This window comes from Chrysemys picta, chromosome 3 (assembly GCF_011386835.1).
Source record: "Chrysemys picta bellii isolate R12L10 chromosome 3, ASM1138683v2, whole genome shotgun sequence".
Lineage (NCBI taxonomy): Eukaryota > Metazoa > Chordata > Testudines > Emydidae > Chrysemys > Chrysemys picta.
The window spans coordinates 141,722,076-141,740,779 of NC_088793.1; the positions used below are offsets into that span (position 1 = coordinate 141,722,076).

The 18,704-nt window shown below is 40.2% G+C and overlaps 1 protein-coding gene across 3 annotated transcripts in view; it reads right to left on the minus strand.

Moving 5' to 3' along the window:
- The window catches only part of AHCTF1 (AT-hook containing transcription factor 1), a 75,378-nt gene that overhangs the window by 8,220 nt on the left and 48,454 nt on the right, over positions 1-18,704 (minus strand). For all 3 annotated transcript variants that reach the window (XM_005311505.5, XM_042845840.2, XM_065589179.1), the window contains 11 exons: positions 18,478-18,622; positions 18,266-18,397; positions 17,100-17,247; positions 16,857-17,007; positions 16,058-16,165; positions 10,247-10,442; positions 9,174-9,377; positions 6,940-7,375; positions 4,870-4,990; positions 3,898-4,001; positions 2,697-2,884 (listed from right to left, as the gene is read on the minus strand). In XM_005311505.5, coding sequence (XP_005311562.2) covers positions 2,697-2,884; positions 3,898-4,001; positions 4,870-4,990; positions 6,940-7,375; positions 9,174-9,377; positions 10,247-10,442; positions 16,058-16,165; positions 16,857-17,007; positions 17,100-17,247; positions 18,266-18,397; positions 18,478-18,622 — 1,933 coding nt within the window. The remainder of the gene's footprint in view (positions 1-2,696; positions 2,885-3,897; positions 4,002-4,869; positions 4,991-6,939; positions 7,376-9,173; positions 9,378-10,246; positions 10,443-16,057; positions 16,166-16,856; positions 17,008-17,099; positions 17,248-18,265; positions 18,398-18,477; positions 18,623-18,704) is intronic.

Genomic DNA, 18,704 nt, shown 5'->3' on the forward strand with positions numbered 1-18,704 from the left:
CTGCTCCTTTCTTTTCCCCACAGAAGGTTCTTAACCCACTATTACTAGAACCAAGAGTACTCTGACCTTCCATACCCTGGCCTCCAGTCTCCAAAGCTGCCAAAGGCAGAATGTCTATATACCTTCAGAGTCTCAGCCAAGAAATGGAGACTGCATCCCTGTGCTTAGCTGTGTGCTCAGAGTGTGTGTGTTGTACTCTCCTACCCAGCCCTTTGAGCTTCACAAGATGACAACAGTGAAATCTCTCTTCTCACAACAGGCATAATTCTGCACAGTGATTCTGAGTCTGCCCTGTATGCTGCTCACATGTATCAAAATAACTCCCACAGCTCTTTCTTCAGCCATATGCAGAGAGAGAGGTTGTAAAAATCACATCATAGACGAAATTCAGTAAGACAACTGGAGGTTTAACAATTCTATTTTTTAAGTTTAAGAATACTGCAGTGAACCATCCTTTAAAATCATAACTAAGGATGCGAGTCTGTCACGGAAGTCACGGTTTCCGTGACTTTCCAGGACCGCCTTGACTTCTGCAGCAGCCAGAGCAGCTGGTCCGGGGGCCGCCTGAGTAGCTCAGGCAGCCCCTGGGCCAGCCACACTGGCCGCTGCTGGGGCTGTGTCGGGCCACCGCACCCTCCCGCCCCACAAGCGGCAGCAGGAGTTTGGATGTGGGAGGGGGCTCAGGGTTAGGGCAGGGGGTTGGGGCCCGGGAAGGGGTGAGAGTTCTGGGCAGCGCTTACCTTGGGCGAGCTCCCTGGAAGCGGCGACATGTTCCTCAACTCCTAGGTGGAGGTGCGGCTAGGGCTGTTCTGTGCGCTGCCCCTCCCCAAGTGCCATAGCTCCCATTGGATGGGAACTACGGCCAATGGAAGCTGGGGGGGCAGTGCCTGCAGGCAAAGGCAGCACATAGAGTCCCTCAGCCGCTACTCCGGCTAGGGAGCCTGCCAGCCCCGCCAACCTCCATCCCCAATTAGTAACAGGGGTCCCAAGCTGCCCCAAAGCACCCAAGATTTAGTCAGGGGTATATAGTACAAGTCATGGACAGGTCACAGGCCATGAATTTCTGTTTACTGCCCGTGACCTGTGCATGCCTTTTACTAAAAATACCCATGACTAAAACGTAGCCTTAATCATAACTAACGTCAGAAGTTATAGAGTCATAGACTTTAAGGTCAGAAGGGACCATTATGATCATCTAGTCTGACCTCCTGCACAACGCAGGCCACAGAATCTATGTAATAAACCCCTAACCTATGTCTGAGCTATTGAAGTCCTCAAATCATGGTTTAAAGACTTCAAGGTGCAAAGAATCCTCCAGCAAGTGACCCGTGCCCCACGCTACAGAGGAAGGTGAAACCCCCCCCAGGGCCTCTGCCAATCTACCCTGGAAGAAAAGTATTCTCTGTAGTAACTCAGATCCCACCCCACCTCACATCCCATCACAGGCCATTGGGCATATTTACTGCTAATAGTCAAGGATCAATTAATTGCCAAAATTAGGCTATCCCATTATACCATCCCCTCCATAAACTTATCAAGATTAGTCTTGAAGCCAGATATGTCTTTTGCCCCCACTGCTCCCCTTGGAAGGCTGTTCCAGAACTTCATTCCTCTAAAGTTTAGAAACCTTCGTCTAATTTCAAGTCTAAACTTTCTGATGGCCAGTTTATATCCATTTGTTCTTGTGTCCACATTGGTACTGAACTTAAATAATTCCTCTCCCTCCCTGGTATTTATCCCTCTGATATATTTATAGAGGGCAATCATATCTCCCCTCAGCCTTCTTTTGGTTAGGCTAAACAAGCCAAGCTCTTTGAGTCTCCTTTCATAAGACAGATTTTCCATTCCTCGGATCACCCTAGTAGCCCTTCTCTGTACCTGTTCCAGTTTGAATTTATTCTTCTTGAACATGGGAGACCAGAACTGCACACAGTATTCCAGATGAGGTCTCACCAGTGCCTTGTATAACGGTACTAACACCTCCTTATCTTTACTGGAAATACCTCGCCTGATGCATCCCAAGACCGCATTAGCTTTTTTCACGGCCATATCACACTTTGAACCCCTAAATGAAATTTCTATTTCGTTGGAAACAACCTGGCAGTCCAATTATTACATTACTGAGAAACTGTTTATACTAACTACGAACAGTGGATACAAATTTCCAACTATCTAAGTTCCTATGTCACTTTTGACAACAGGACTTAGGACCCTAAGTCTCCAAAAATTACTGGAGTGTAGGCACCCAAGTCACTTAGGCGCTTTTGAAAATTTTACTGAGGGAGCCTCAGTTTTGTTAAAATGAAACTGCACTGCCCCCTCTACTTGCTTTTAGCCTTAAAACAGATATTTGATTTTGGACCACTTCACATAAGGCCTTGCATAAATGTTTATATTTAAGCAAATCAGATTAATATGTAACTGGTCCAATCTGATTTTAGGAAAAGAAGGATGTTGACTATGTGTTCGTAGTTATTTGTATTGCTGTAGCAATACCCATCTTGAGGTGCTGTAGAAACACAAAGGAATACATGATCTCTAGCTAAGCACTGAAGTTAATAGTCACGTTAAGTCAACTGAAGAGACTTACAGGTCACATGAAAACATTTAGATGCCAACTGCCAAGGTTCTCAGGCTTCCCCAAGAGTTTTTCTGTCTTGTACTAACTTAGCAAAATGGGCAAATAATTCACTTACGTTAACTTCTTTAGTTTCAGGAGGACTTTTAGAAGTAGATGTTTTTTCTTGCAGGAACAGAACATTTTCTTCTATTGCAGCTTCCTCAGACTTCTGATCTTCATGTAGGTCCTCACTCCTTTCCTCTTGAAGTTGGTTTTCTGAATGAGTACTGGGAATATCCTCACTGTGAAGGATACTGATCACAGCTGAAAGAGATTTTTTCCCAGTAAATTTCTGACTTCAGGTTGTCTGGCATAAAAAGCTGAACAAGTTGGACTTATTTTAACTGCTGCATAAATACTGAGGATTGTATTAACTGAGGGTACGTCTATACTACCTGCCAGATCGGCGGGTAGTGTTCGATGTATCGGAGATAGATTTATCGAGTCTTGTCTAGATGCGATAAATCGATCCCCGAATCGATGCCCATATTCTACCTCAGCGGAGGAGTAAGCGGAGTTGACGGGGGAGCCATGGCAGTCGACTCGCCGCCGTGAGGACGGCCAGGTAAGTCGAACTAAGATACTTCGACTTCAGCTACGCAAATACAATTCCTCTGCCCTGCTATCACATAGGCTGCCAATGCAATGCTACTGAACTCATCTTGTTCTGCCTCCATGTAGGATGAGACAGAGTAGGTGTTCCATGTTCCAAAACCTAGCAGCCAAGCCCACCTCACTTGGCAAGACTGAACTATGTAGAGATAAAGGGCCTCACACCAAAGAGTCACAAGGAAGGAGTTAAGAGCCCTCAACCCTTGAGACAGGAAATGTGGTTGTACAGATACCTTCCCTCCTTGTTACTTCTTTCCCACAGCTAGAGTACCAAGCCCCCTGCCATCAATTAGAAGGGTGTTTAAAGCCTGTGTCCGTTGCACACTTGATCTCAATTCTGCAGCAAAGATGTACAATTTGCAGCAGTGTGCTATGCACACAGAAATGAATTGTAATATCAATTTTCCTAAAACTCTAATTCAATAAAAAGGTGTGTGTTAACTCTGCCTCCTCTAAACACAGGTTCTTTGATAAGTATATTCTAGCTCTAAGTTGACAAAAATTTGCATTACCAAGCTTCACTTCAATCTGTTAAGTGTGAAGTGACAGGGTAAGTTGTGCATTTAACCCTGGCAGCTCAAATACTTTTTATGCGCCTAACTACAGCTACCTTAACTCAACAGTGAAAACTTTTACTTGTTGCTAAATATACCAAACATACATACATTTAGAATCTGCTCCTGGTGCCTCCAAAGCCTGTGATCTTGTGAAAGGCAGCTCTTTTTCTTCTGATAAAGATGACATCTTGGACTCTTTGGTGGCAGTTTCACTTTGTAAACAGAAAAGAAACAAGAGGTGGAACCCCTGTATTTGTTTTTTAAAAGTTCTGTTCTAGTTTTAAAATACTCATGTCCATGCTCATAACAGTACATATTCAGAACAAAAATTGGAACTACCTACCCCAAAATATTAGCGTTCAGCTCAGGTCTCATTGTAAACACACACACACACACACACACACACACACGGCATGATTCAAGTATTAAATGTCCATTCACTCTAAGTGTTTTAATCGTTTAAAAAAATGACAGTAATAAAAATACTTTTCTGTAGAATGATTATTTATGTAACTACTATAACAAAAGTTTAGAACAAATTGTACAAAAAGTGAGGTCTGTACCAATAAAGTTACCATAAATTATTCTGTTTTCCTACACATGGTTAGGTACTTGCAGGACTTTTCAATACAATGATTTTGTACAAAATGTTGTCAAAATACACCAAAGTAAACCAGCTGAAAGAATCCCCCGGAAAACTTTTCAGTCATAGGAACCTTAGGTATTACTTTTAATTACACGAGGTACATAATTTTCAGACAGAAGTGAGACTTTCAAGTACAGAGTGTCAGTTTAACAGACTCAAATTGGGAAAACTTTAAATAGCCTCGTGATTGAATTAACCAGTTTGTAACCACAGTACTTTGTGAAGACTGTCTTTCTGAGAGTTAACGTTTGATTATTAACCACCGAGGTTATGTTTATGCAGGAAGATGCAAGGAACCCCGACAGGATGTAGGTTATGAAAGTAAAATAGAGAACCAATTTGAACTTAAGACAATAGAGCTTTTAAAGTATAAGAAATCCAACTGGCACTGATATTTGTATACCCAAATTATTTATTTATTTTTACATATTTACCTTTCACCAGCTGACAAACAAGTAGAGACTCCAGCAACTTGAAAGGTGCTTAAGTGATTCAACACCAACATACCCTCCTCAGGAAGGGTAGGACATTCTATTTCTGTCCTTTCCAGAAATCCTAGGAACAACATTGTTAACAGCTGAACAACAGGTAGCTACTTGCATTAAGCACAACATGAGTTCTTTGAAAAAGTTTACCTGATTTTAAATTACAAACCTCATTATGTGCTTCATTATTTTGCTTATTTAAAATGCAAAAGTGATCTACTAATGCAATGCTGTGGTTGAGATTTAAATGCACAAAAAGTCTGAGTTATTGCTCCCACTACAAAAAAAAAACCTCCGCGTGCTCTCACAATCATAGAAATCTAGGGCTGGAAGGGACCTCAAAAGGTTGAGAACCTTCTGATGAAAAGTATTTTTCTATTACTGTATAATTTGATTTCATATTTTGTTACCTTTGCCCTCATATTATTTTTCTTTCAAGGGAAACAAATGAACAAATGACAAAATTTTAGGGGGTAGGAAAAGATTTATATAGAAGCTGACTATTAAAATTAAAATTGGATTAGCAACTGAAAATTTCAAACAATATCTTTTGCTCTTAAAATTAGAAGCTTAAGTCCAACTCTTTCCCTTTCTTTGGATTTTGAATATTTATCTCCATATCTTTTATTTTTGTTTCTTCTCCATTCTCTTACCAGAGATCTTTCCAATATGCTATAATGTTGATCACCCTGGTTGAGATGGGCTTGACTTTGGTCTCCCCAGAGACTGGTAATGCTAGTAACATGAGTGACATGCTTTTCCTCCCCTGCATCCCCAAAAGGTAGGAGGGGAGAAGCACAATCAAATGCTTTTGGCACTTGAGTGAGGAATAAAGCTTGATCTTAAACTAATGCATTGCCAGGCTAACCCCTTGAACACCACTATCATTTCTGTCTTGTCATACTTAATTTTGTGCATTTCTTTAGCCTCTTTCTTGTCTGGGTGCCTGCTTTCTCCCTCATCGTTATTACTCTCAGAGAACTGATTTAGGACCACACTGCTGGACCAAAATGGTTTAAGTAGAAGCAGCAAGACTACCTTCTGCTTCTGCCAGTGATAAAATATCACATTTATACTGTAATTGTACAGAACCCTTTCCATCACAGCCCAACATAACAAGAAGGTTTCTTGTAAAGATTACCTAGTGATGATTATGCTTGGAAAAGCATCTTGTATTTTTTGTCCAAGTACAAATGATTGTTATTGGATCGTTAAGGTCACTGAGCTATTTTATTACAGATATTTGGACCTGGATTATTCCCCTCTGCTTGTGTAAATAAGTGGAGACTGTATTTGGGAACTTCTGCTGCTCACATTGAGGTGCCTCACTCTGGTGTCTATGACAACAAACCAGCCCCCAAGACCTTGAAGAACCTTTCCATTCAAATACACTACGTGCATTAATACTTGACTGCATAACCCACTGGTGTGAACACAGCAATTTTAAGATTCCATGCCACACACAGATGGACACTTGCATGCCTCTACCAGAAATAGCATAGCTTGGATACAATTCAATAGACAGAAAAGATTACTATACAGTCCCAGTATAACGTTTTCAAATATGTCTAACTTATCAACATTTTCAAACAGATCAAAGGCCTTCTCAATGAGAACTAAGCCTCTGACAAATCTGAAGCAGCTATTTAATCCTAAGCATCAAAGAACGGGGTATAAATGTAGCCGATGAAAAGTCTTTCATACTCAAAAACCAAAAAAACAGCCACATGTAAACCCAAACTAGAAATATCAGCTTTCAAAAATAAGAAATTGTTGCCTCTTGGTTGGGACTAAGCACAAGGAAAAAGTCAGCCCAAAGTGCAACACATGAGAAAGTTAAGGATGCCTCAAAATAGAGGCTTATAGTGGAAGGACCTTTTCAACTATGGAGGTCTTGCACACTTGTGGACTCTATATCAATATTTGCTACTGTCCACTATAATTATCATTGAACCTTTTAAAAGGCACCCAAATGGTCATTTAATTAGATTACTTAAGTGACCACATGACAACACATACCAGTGTGTTTCTCCAGCTCTGAAGAAGTCTGTTGTTCAAACTGCAAAGGCTCACTTTTGACCACCTCACTGCCTTCTTCCTCCATCTCTTCCTGTAGGATAGCAACATCTTCAGCAGAAGAATTAGCTGGTTTAGAAGTTATGAAGATAACATCATCTTCAAGGTCGTCTGGTGATCTTGCATCATGATATTCCAAGGTAGTTTGGTCTGACCTGGCAGAAAAATTACTAGTTTCTTTGCTGACTTCCATTTTCTCCAGGACATCTCCTGCTATCCTTTCTGAGGACTCATTCATTTCTGCATGATCCTCCTCAGGACAGCTCAAAGTAAAGGGAGAAATTTTATCTCTGTCCTTAGACCAAGTGTCCTCCAATTGAACTCCAAGGTTATGTTCAGATGAAGCTACAAGGTGTTTTGTTTTATCATCTCCTAGCATCTTTATTTAAAACAAAAAAACAAAATAAAGTAATTAATGAAACCCAAATTTTTCCAAGGAATAAAGACATATGAAACTTATTTATGATATTTGGACATAGTCAAGATATTGACAATTAAAGCTATTTCTTAACCATGTTACTAATACCATCTTAGCTTTTAAAACCAGAGTTTAAAAACTGAATTGACTTTTCACTAGAGTATTTACTTACTGATTTCAGTCAGCTTGGAGGGTTAAAGTGAACTGTGGTCAGTTTATTTTCGGTTTATTGTCTCACTTTCCCGTTCTCATATTCCAACCCACTACTGTTTTCAAGTTTTCGAAAAGAGGGAACTTCCCTTACACATTAAGGTTGGCCCTAGTCTACTTGACAATGTCACTTTAATTTATATCCATTTTATATAGATTATAAAATGATTTCGGTGTTCATTAGTCTTATAGTCTGGAACAAGTAGATTAAAGTGACCATACTCCACTATTGAGATTTAAAAATAAATTAACATACATGAACTCTCCATACAAGAAGTATTAAATACTATTCATGACTTGTATTTGTTACCTTTAAAAGACCATTTGTGCTTGGTCAACCTGTTATCTGTGTATTCTGTTCAAATTCCAAAAACGGTAGCCATACACACCTCTAACCCGATATAACGCTGTCCTCGGGAGCCAAAAAAAAAAAATCTTACCGCATTATATCGAACTTGCTTTGATCCGCCGGAGCAGGCAGCACTATATATATCGGGGCAGAGGTGTATTATAAAATCTACTGGATACGGATATAAGACGGTCTCTTTTTTCCACTAAAATGATTTCCCATACTTCAATTCTCCATGCCACTACTGCAGATTTGGCTGTTAGCAACAATTGTGTTCATCTGGCTGCTAGCAGGAATTGTATCATCAGTGGATCCTTCCTCAAATCAATAACCTCCTTTGGATAGTAACTTAATAGAGACAGTATGGGTTCTGTGGGTTGGTAGCATAATTTTGGTTATCCTGAAAGTTCTATTTATTATTTTTCTCCAAAATATCATCTCAGGGCACTCCACCACATATGCAGAAAGGTCCCTATTTCTTCACATCCTCTCCAGAATTTATGACTCTCTTTTGTTTATATTTTCTTTAGCTTAAATAGAATGAGATACCATTGATAAAGCATTCTGTAATGATTTTCCTTAATAGTTACACAAATAAATGAGGTTTTGGCCTTCCTCCAGGCACCTGTTTCAAAGTCAGATCTGCTTTTAGATCCTTTACCCTTCCCCCCCCCCGTCCTTCTCTTCTAGATCCATCAGTAACAATATGTTACATACCATTCACAGATCAGGCCCTTTGAGGTGGCCTTCCTTGTAATTAGTATTTCTATCCTTATTTTAATGGTCTCCTGAAATTTGGGCTTCCTACATGGGATATGATAACAGCTGGCCAATGGTTGTATAACCTTTTTCTTCCTATACTATTGAAATATTTTCAGTGGTACATAGATTGCAATTTCATGGAAGAGCACCTTGTATTTCTTGTTCAAAGACTTGTGATAGGACTGTTAAGGTCATTGTGCTATTTCAATATGGATACTTGTATCTCCGTTTGCATAAATTCTATTACCATTACAATAGTTTTTGGTTTCTGAGTTAATTTTTGCTTATCCTTTGACTTGCCATTATACACACGTAACATACACTGAACAATCTACAGTGACGTACTGCAAGCTTTAAAAACATAAACCAAGTTGCAATCTACAAAGCTTTAAAACTCTCCACCATCACTTCCCTTTCACCAACTGTGGTCCAACTTACCCCAGCTGTCCATTTGGAAGTTGGGTTCTCTTCCCTGAATGAAATTCTGGGTTCTTTTGCCCGAAGAGGAGGAGTAACTGATCTTCCTGGAGATGCAGAAGGAGTTGCTAAGGGTGTGGTGCGAAGACTGGATCTCAAAATAGACTGCAGAGTAATCCCAGGGAAACCAGAAGCAGCAGATGATGTGGCCAAAGCTTTAGCTCTCTATGTAAAGGAACAAACATCTTAATTTGATCTTTGAACTGAAGACTACATGCAAAGTGTCCATTCCATAGGACCATCACTGCTGCAGTAGTTGCGCAAACTGGGCATTGAAAGATGGGTCATGAAAATTAAACATACGGAAAGTAATCTGTATGAAGAGATTTTTAAGACTGAGTATGTAATTCAGAACAAAGATAGGTATGGTCATGACAAAGAAGTACAAAAAGAATGGCACCAAGTAGCTAAATGAAAAGTTTCTTCATACTTTCATTATTCAACAAAGAGATTCAAATATCGCAGCAAACTGTAAACAAAACAGAAGTATGTATGAATAATAAAACAATGGCACTTACTGTCATAAGATATTGTTGAGGCCATGAGGTTAATGAAGTTCACAAACAGACTGACATTTATAAGCATAAAAACATCTAGTTACAGTAGACAGGAGAAGAAAACATAAGGGATATAAGCCATCATGCTTAGGAGTTTAAGTCAAACTAATTACTAGGGGCTAAAATAAACTTCCCCGAGGGGCTAGTTATTCCATAACTGGCCTAAGTAGTATTTGGACATGTTGTCGTTCCCCATTTCAGCACTCTTGCCTGTACTTCAATACAAATAAATTTGTTTTATAAAGCTATTTGGTAAAGTATAAACTGTTAATAGATAACAATTTTATCATTTTGTAATACTCCTCTCCTTAAATCTGTTATCCACATATTGCTTCTAATGGAATTAGGCACATACAAATAAAATGCACATATGGGAGATCCAACAATTCAAAACCTACATGCTTGGCATTGTGGATTGTGGGGTGGTTTGTTCCATAAAAGATATTTAAATACTTCAAGTTTAGCAATTTTACATACCTTAACCACAAGAGGAGTCTCCAGCAAATTAAACTCTGATGCTCTTGAAATGTTCGTGTGCAATATGGCGCTCCGTGAGTTTGACTGTAACGGGCTGGATATAGTACATGAAGTAGAAGCTCTACATGGTGTCTGCCAATTACTCTCAAATGAGGGAGAACACAGAGGAACAGGACGAACCACCAAGTCCAGCAATCTGCCGAGATTTAAATGAGGATATTGATATAATAGGCATCACAGAAACTTGGTGGAATGAGGATGATGTATGGGACACAGTAATACCAGGGTACCAAATATATCGGAAGGACAGAACAGGTTGTGCTGGTTGGAGAGTGGCACTATATGTGAAAGAAAGTGTAGAATCAAATGAAAGAAAAATCTTAAAAGAACCAAACAGTACCATAGAATCTCTATGTATAGTAATTTCATGCTTCATATTATCGACCAGCTGAACAGGATTGGTGATAGTGATTGTGAAATGATCAGGGAGATTAGAGATGCTATAAAAATAAAAAACTCAGTAATAATCGGAGATTTCAACTATCCCCATATTGACTGGGTACATGTCACCTCAGGACGGGATGCAGAGATAAAGTTTCTTAACACCTTAAATGACTGCTTCTTGGAGCAGCTAGTCCAAGAACCCACAAGAGGAGAGGCAATTCTTGATTTAGTCTTAAGTGGAGCATAGGATCTGGTCCAAGAGGTGAATATAGCTGGACCACTTGGTAATAGTGACCATAATATAATTAAATTTAACATCCCTGTGGCGGGGAAAACACTACAGCAGCCCAACACTGTAGCATTTAATTTCAGAAAAGGAGACTACACAACAATGAGGAAGTTAGTTAAACAGAAATTAAAAAGGTACACTGCCAAAAGTGAAAGCCCTGCAAGCTGCACCAAAACTTTTTAAAGACACCATAATAGAGGCTCAACTTAAAATGTAGACCCAAATTTAAAAAAATAGTAAGAGAACCAAAAAAGTGACACCATGGACAAAAAGGCATCCTTTAAAAAGTGGAAGTTAAATCCTACTGAGGAAATAGAAAGGAGCATAAACTCTGGCAAATGAAGTGTAAAAATACAATTAGGAAGGTCAAAAAAAAAAATCTGAGGAACAGTTAGCCAAAGACTCAAAAAGTAATAGCAAGATTTTTTTTTTTTAAAGTACATCAGAAGCAGGAAGCCTGCTAAACAACCAATTGGGCCACTGGAGCATCGAGATGCTAAAGGAGCACTCAAGGACGATAAAGCCATTGTGGAGAAACTAAATGAATTCTTTGCATCGGTCTTCACAGTTGAGGATGTGAGGGAGATTCCCAAATCTGAGCCATTTTTTTTAGGTGACAAATCAGAGGAATTGTCCCAGATTGAGGTGTCATTAGAGGAGGGTTTGGAACAAATTAATAAACTAAACAGTAATAAATCATCAGGACCAGATGGTATTCACACAAGACTTCTGAAGGAACTCACATGTGAAAGTGCAGAACTAGCTATGGTTTGTAACCTATCATTTAAATCAGCTTCTGCACCAAATGACTGAAGGATAGCTAATGTGACACCAATTTTTAAAAAGGGCTCCAGAGGGTCTACAGGACGGTAAGCCTGACTTCAAGGCAAACTGGTTGAAACTATAGTAAAGAACAAAATTGTCAGACACATAGATTAACATAATTTGTTGAAGAGTCAACATGGTTTTTGTAAAAGGAAAGCATGCCTCCCCAATATACTAGAATTCTTTGAGGGAGATCAACAAGCATATGGACAAGGGGGATCCAGTGGATACAGTGTACTTAGATTTTCAGAAAGCCTTTGACAAGGTCCCTCACCAAAGGCTCTTAAGCAAAGTAAGCTGTCATGGGATATGAGGAAAGGTTCTCTCATGGATTGATAACTGGTTAAAAGATAGGAAACAAAGGGTAGGAATAAATGGTCAGTTTTCAGAATGGAGAGAGGTAAACAGTGGTGTCCCGCAGTGGTCTGTACTGGGACCAGTTCTATTCAACATATTCATAAATTATCTGGAAAAAGGAATAAACAGTGAGGTGGCAAAATTTGCAGATGATACAATACTACTCAAGATAGTTACGTTCAAAGCCGACTGCGAAGAGCTACCAAAGGATCTCACAAAACTTGGCGACTGGGCAACAAAATAGCAGATGAAATTCAATGTGGATAAATGCAAAGTAATGCACATTGAAAAACAGAACCCCAATCATACATATAAAATAATGGATTCTAAATTAGCTGTTACCACTCAAGAAAGAGACCTTGGAGTCATTATGGATAGCTCTCTGAAAACATCCGCTCAATGTGCAGCGGTAGTCAAAAAAGCAAACAAACAATATTGGGAATCATTAAAAAAGGAATAGATAAGACAGAAAATATCATGTTGCCTCTATATAAATCCATGGTACGCCCACACCTTGAATACTGTGTGCAGATGGGGTTGCCCCATCTCAAAAAAGATATATTGGAATGGAAAAGGTTCAGAAAAGGGCAACAAAAATGATTAGGAATATAGAACAGCTTCCGTATGAGGACAATAAGACTGGGACTTTTCATCCTGGAAAAGAGACGACTAAGGGGGGATTTGATAGAGGTCTATAAAATCATGACTGGTGTGGAGAAAGTAAATACGCAAGTGTTGTTTACTCCTTCTCATAACACAAGAAATAGGGATCACCAAATGAAATTAATAGGCAGCAGGTATAAAACAAACAAAAGGAAGTTTTTTTTTTTCTTCACAGAACACACAGTCAACCTGTGGAACTCCTTGCCAGAGGATGTTTTGACGGCCAAGACTATAACAGGGTTCAAAAAAGAACTAGATCAGGGGTCTCAAACTCAGATGACCTCGAGGGCCGCATGAGGACTAGTGCATTGGCCCGAGGGCTGCATCACTGACACCCCCCACTTGCTGTCCCTGGCCTCGCCCCCGCCGCCAACCCCCCTTCCATGAGGCCCCGCCCCTGCCCCGCCTCTTCTCGCCCTTCCCTGCCCCCATTCCAACCCCTTCCCTGAAGTCCTCACCCCAACTCTGCCCCCTCCCTGCCCCCAGGGGGTGCAGGAGAGGTGTGGCAGGGTCTCAGGGCAGGGAGTTGAGGTGCAGGAGGTGTGCAGGGTGCGGCAGGGGGCACAGGGCAGAGAGTTTGGGTGCAGGAGGGGTGACGGGTGCAGCAGGGGCTTGGGGTGCAGTGTGTGGCAAGGGGTTCCAGGTATGGGGTAGGGGTGCAGAGTGTGGCAGGGGGCTCCGGGCAGGAGGTTGGGGTGCAGGAGGGGTCTGGGATGCGGCAGGGGGCTCTGGGCAGGGGTTGGGTGCAGAAGGGGTGCGGGGTATGGGCTCTGGCCCAGTGCTGCTTACCTAGAGCGGATCCAGGGTGGCAGCGCCACGCACCGCGACCAGGGCAGGCTCCCTCCCTGCCTGCCCTGTCCCCGCTCTGCTCTGCTCCAGGAAGCAGCCGGAGTCCCCGGGGGGGGGGGGGAGAGAAAGAGGGAGGGACGGGACCATGTGCTGCTCTTGCTGCTCCTCCAGGTACCTCCCCCAAAGCTCCCATTGGCCGCGGTTCCCAGTTCCCGGCCAATGGGAGCTACAAGAGCACGGATCCCTCTACTCGCCTCCCACCCCCCTGCCCGGGGCTGCAGGAACATACAGTAGTTCAGCCGCTTCAGGGAGCGGTGCGGGGCTCACGGCGACATGGGGTGGGGGGACGCGCGGGGAGCTTGGCAGGCTGCACAAAAGAACCCCACGGGCCGCATGTTTGAGACCCCTGAACTAGATACATTTATGGAGGATAAGATTCAGCAATGGCTATTACCCAGGATGGGCAGGGATGGTGTCCCTAGCCTCTGTTTGCCAGAAGCTGGGACAGGGGATGGGATCACTTGATTACCTGTTCTGTTCATTCCCTCTGACACCTGGCTTTGGCCACTGTCAGAAGACAGGATACTGGGCTAATGGACCTTTGGTCTGGCCCAGTACGGGTGTTGTATGTTCTTATTTTAAATTTAAAATGTGAAAACAGAAAATTAAGTTGCTTTCCTATAAGCTGATCTGACAGTTTACAAGATGTGACCTGATTAGAATATTTTCAACTCTACATTCTGAATTATTACAGCTACCTTAATAATGCGCCGCATGCAACTACACACCAATGAGGCCTAACTAGATATTGCCTCCATTGCCATTTTGTTTCTTTATAAATTAGAGAGAAAAAAAAAATCTCACAACTTTCGCAGGCAGCTGTGTGGGAATGTATTAAATGATCCCTCCTGAGAAAAGTGTTTGTAGGAGGAAATTCCACTTCTCAAAGGCAACAATGTCGTATTAGGTATCCACTCACGTGAATTACAAGTCCAGAACATTCGTTAAACAGGCTGATTAGAAAACACTTTTTTTTAAAAAGGTAACAGGTAAGGTTACATCTAGCTACAGCAGTTGTACTGCCCAACTTTTATCTGGGCACATTACCCAACATCCTATAACCACCTGTCTAAAACAGTCTCAAAGTTTCTCCTATATTACTGTTAATTGTTTGCATTACATTAGCACCTAGAAGACTCCACTGAGATTGACTCTCCACTGTGCAAAGGCAGGCAGTCTCTGCACCAAAGAGATTACAATCTAAACTGAAGAGAAATATGATCCCCATTTTACAAATGGGAACTGAAGCACAGAGAGTGAATGCCAGTCTAGCCTTAAGCACAAGACAATCCTTTCTCTGTACTGAGCCTCTCCTTTTACTCCTCTTCCCTCCAAACCTTCCATTCTCTATGTCCTTTCATCCTCTTATTCCTCTTCCTACTCTCACAAGCCCAGTTCCTTCATCTGCATCCTCTTCACATCCATGACAAACTCCACTCTGGCCCCACCCTTTATCTTTACCCATTCCTCTCCCCTCTACCAGCCCCCCTTTCTCCAATCTCTGTCCTCTTCTTCCCATATGTGGCAATCTGAAGAATACGTCAATGCTTTACATTTGAGTGCATCTTGAAGAACTGACTGACAAATCTGCCTCTAAACAAATTAAAGAGAGATCTTATTCTGTTCTGAGCAAGAGGAAATACAGGTATGAACTGAACAATCAGAGAAAAGGATGCTCTTGGGCAGTCAGATGATTAAAAGAAGAGGTTGGATCTATTCCAACTTAGAGTATTGACACTGAGCTACTGAGCTTACGACTTAGTACTACATGAAAAATATTTATTCTAGTTATTTGAGAATTCAAAAATAAATTTTGTCTTTTCTACATTTTTATTTAAAAAGTGTCATTTTAGTGTTCCTTTGCATTTTGTATTCATTTTTAAAATCATGACCACTGTGGAAAGACTGATAAACATTAAATTGTTAATATGATTCAAAAACTTTATCTACAAAGACTACTATGGATACATTAGTGGCAGGGGTATTTTGTAAATAAAGAGGGCAAATTCTCTTCCCATTAATACTGGCATAAATACAGTACAAAGCTATTGACTGAGAATCACTCCAAATTTATACCACTGTGTCAGAGCAGATTTTAACCCACAGGTTTAAACATTTAAAGTTTTTTTCCAGAGATTACAGAACTAAACAACAAAAATGAGAAATTTTATGAGTAGAAAAGACTAAAAAACAGGGAATAGAATAGTTATGAAGACAACTTAAACTAAGGGCTTGTCTACATGGGACATTACTGCGTGGCAAGCCTTCCTTACAAGAGAGCACCTAGGTAAAACTGAAGGTACTTACACTGAGAATGGAAACTGCTCAACAATTCAGCATACCCCAAACCCACTCTAAATACTTAGTCTGAAGATGTACTATACCTGGAACTTTTATGTGAAGACTTTGTAACTGGAGTGCCAACAAACGGATCAGGTAATTCTGTATCAGGGAAAGGCAGTGCCATAGGTGGTGGTTCTTCAGTTCTAGGACTGCAAATGAAAGAAGAATGTAATTGATTACTACTTGTAGTTTCTATGAGTGGGTATTTGGATTAAAGATTATTATAGCTGGAGCTGATTGCCTCTAGTTAAAGTTGCCCGACACTTCTGATTATAAGACCCCACTTTCCAATTGCTTATAATATACCCAGACTAACTATTTGGGCTGAAATGAGGCAGATGTCCTTTGAAAAAAATAGTATTTGATCATGTAATTAAAGAACAACAATGCAGATGCACAAGGGAGCTGAATTAAATTCACAGGGAACCTTAAAACTGGCATTTCCTAACATTTGAGTGCTTGACTCTGCAAACTTCAGTTTCTTTTAACATAGTAACAAATAAACAACTATGTTTGCAGATGAGGATTTAGAAAGAAAGCCAGAAGTCAGATATGCAAAATTAACAGACTACACTTCCCATAACCTTAAATCCCCAAAACTGTCATTTTCACCTGTGTCTACAAGAAGTGAGGGTTAATGGACTCCAAAACAGTTATCAATACAAGAATTTGCCAGTGCACGTATCACAAGTTCCTAAGAAGACAACTCAGACACCATTAATTTCCATAACTTGAATCTGTCTTGTAATGAAGTAGCCATTTCTCGCACTACATTGTCCCTTTTCTTTGTGTCCTAGTAGTTTGAACAGCAATTTCATACGGTAACATAGGAGTTCTTACCTATCATATTGAGAGAAATCACTTTTCTGTTCATTTCCCACCCAGACCTCTCCAATTTTAGATAGGACATTATTAATGAAAGTTGCTCTTGTAAGCACGTTCCCTGCAGTAGTTTGTTTTGCCACAGTTGACAATGGCTTGGGTCTTGAAACTAAAAATGAAAGGGGAAGAAAAAAAAAAATCAAATCTCTGAACACTAACCAAGAGAAATTAATCGTTCATGAATTCTTAAGCAAAACTCACCTTCTCGCAGAATTGAAGAAGATAAGTGGTAAGGCTTGGCCCTCTCTACAGCCAGCTTCCTTTGCACTCTAGGAAGGATCTTTCCATACTGGTCTAATATAGAATTTCTGGCAACTGATCTCTCTCTTAAACGAGGATCACGATCATTCTAATGAACAACCAATTAAAAGCACATCAGCTAATTATGAACAAATGTTTGTTAAATACAATTAATTGACATATTTGCAGCATCTTAAGAAATTCTGAGGGTATTTAAGTTTGTGTATGATTTTTATACATATTAGACACACAGAGGATCAAATTCCACCCTTCAATCCAGACTATATATATTTTTTTTTTACTTCAACGTGTGCGACAATTGCTCATAATGTGTGGAAAGTGGTGTAACTTTCAGTGAAGCAAAAGGCACATTACATACACGTTACCTGGCATGTTTGTGTATTTTAATAGACACACAAAAACTCGCATTTCTTAGTCATTCATGTTGGCTAAGCAGTTTGAGAATTACAGTTTAAGCTAATGAATGTTTTATTTTTTTAAACCTAATATAAATCAGAGTTACAATGCAAATGCATGTTGCTTTCCATAGGAGGCAGTTTGTTCTGGACTGGCCAATCAGAAAAGGGAACACTAGCCATCAATCTCCTCAATAAGCCTCCCATACTGGGTACAGATAAGGGTTAAAATATGTAACAAGTTTGGCAGAAGCAGGGATCAGATAACTTTCCGGACAGCAAAGACTCCAAGATACTGTGTGCAGAAGCCTAATTTCAGAACTATGTAGTTTGCACACCTTTGTAGCACTGAGATCTACTGAAATTTTTCATTTGCGCACATATATAAAAAAACAGTAAAATCTATCCCTTAGAATTCAATTTAACAGATTACTGCAAATGCAGAATGTGTTTGTTTTGTAACATTTAATTTTATCTAAAACTACTTTCTGAATTTGTTTGCGTCTGAAAAGTACTTTAAGTTAAATTTTGCTGTAATTTCATGCTGGGCAATTTATTCTAAATATTTAAAAGAATGGTAAAAACATTTGAAAACATACAATATATATTAAAAGTGCATGCACTAAGTATTTTTACAGCATGCTACCAATTAACATTCAGTGAAATGATACATAATACATTTACTTCACCCTAGCAGAATTTGATGCTTACCATGAGATTAACTTTCAGTGACTGATTCAACTGTAATGCAGGGATGTAATTGGCACGCTGTAGATGGTGGACTAAAAGGAACTCATGATTCTGGATACCAGCACTGGTTTGCAAAAACTTCTCTAAACATTCCTAAGAGAAACAAAACTGTTTAGAGTTCTGCCTCCTTTTTCCAAACAAACGATTAAGACTTCATTCTTGCCCAGGCTTACTTGTTCAGTATCTGTGAATGGTAATTTCAACAAATCTTCCATTAGTCCCATCTCTTGACAGACTTCATACATGTGTTTTAACAACTCTTCCACATTTAACCTAGTGGAGTGCTGCTGCAGTAGACTCCAAGCCTCCACCATACACCTGAAATTAATTTTTGAAATGCAGAGGAGGATTAACACTTTGACCAACAATTTTACTGAAGCAAGAGATGCACTACTTGTGT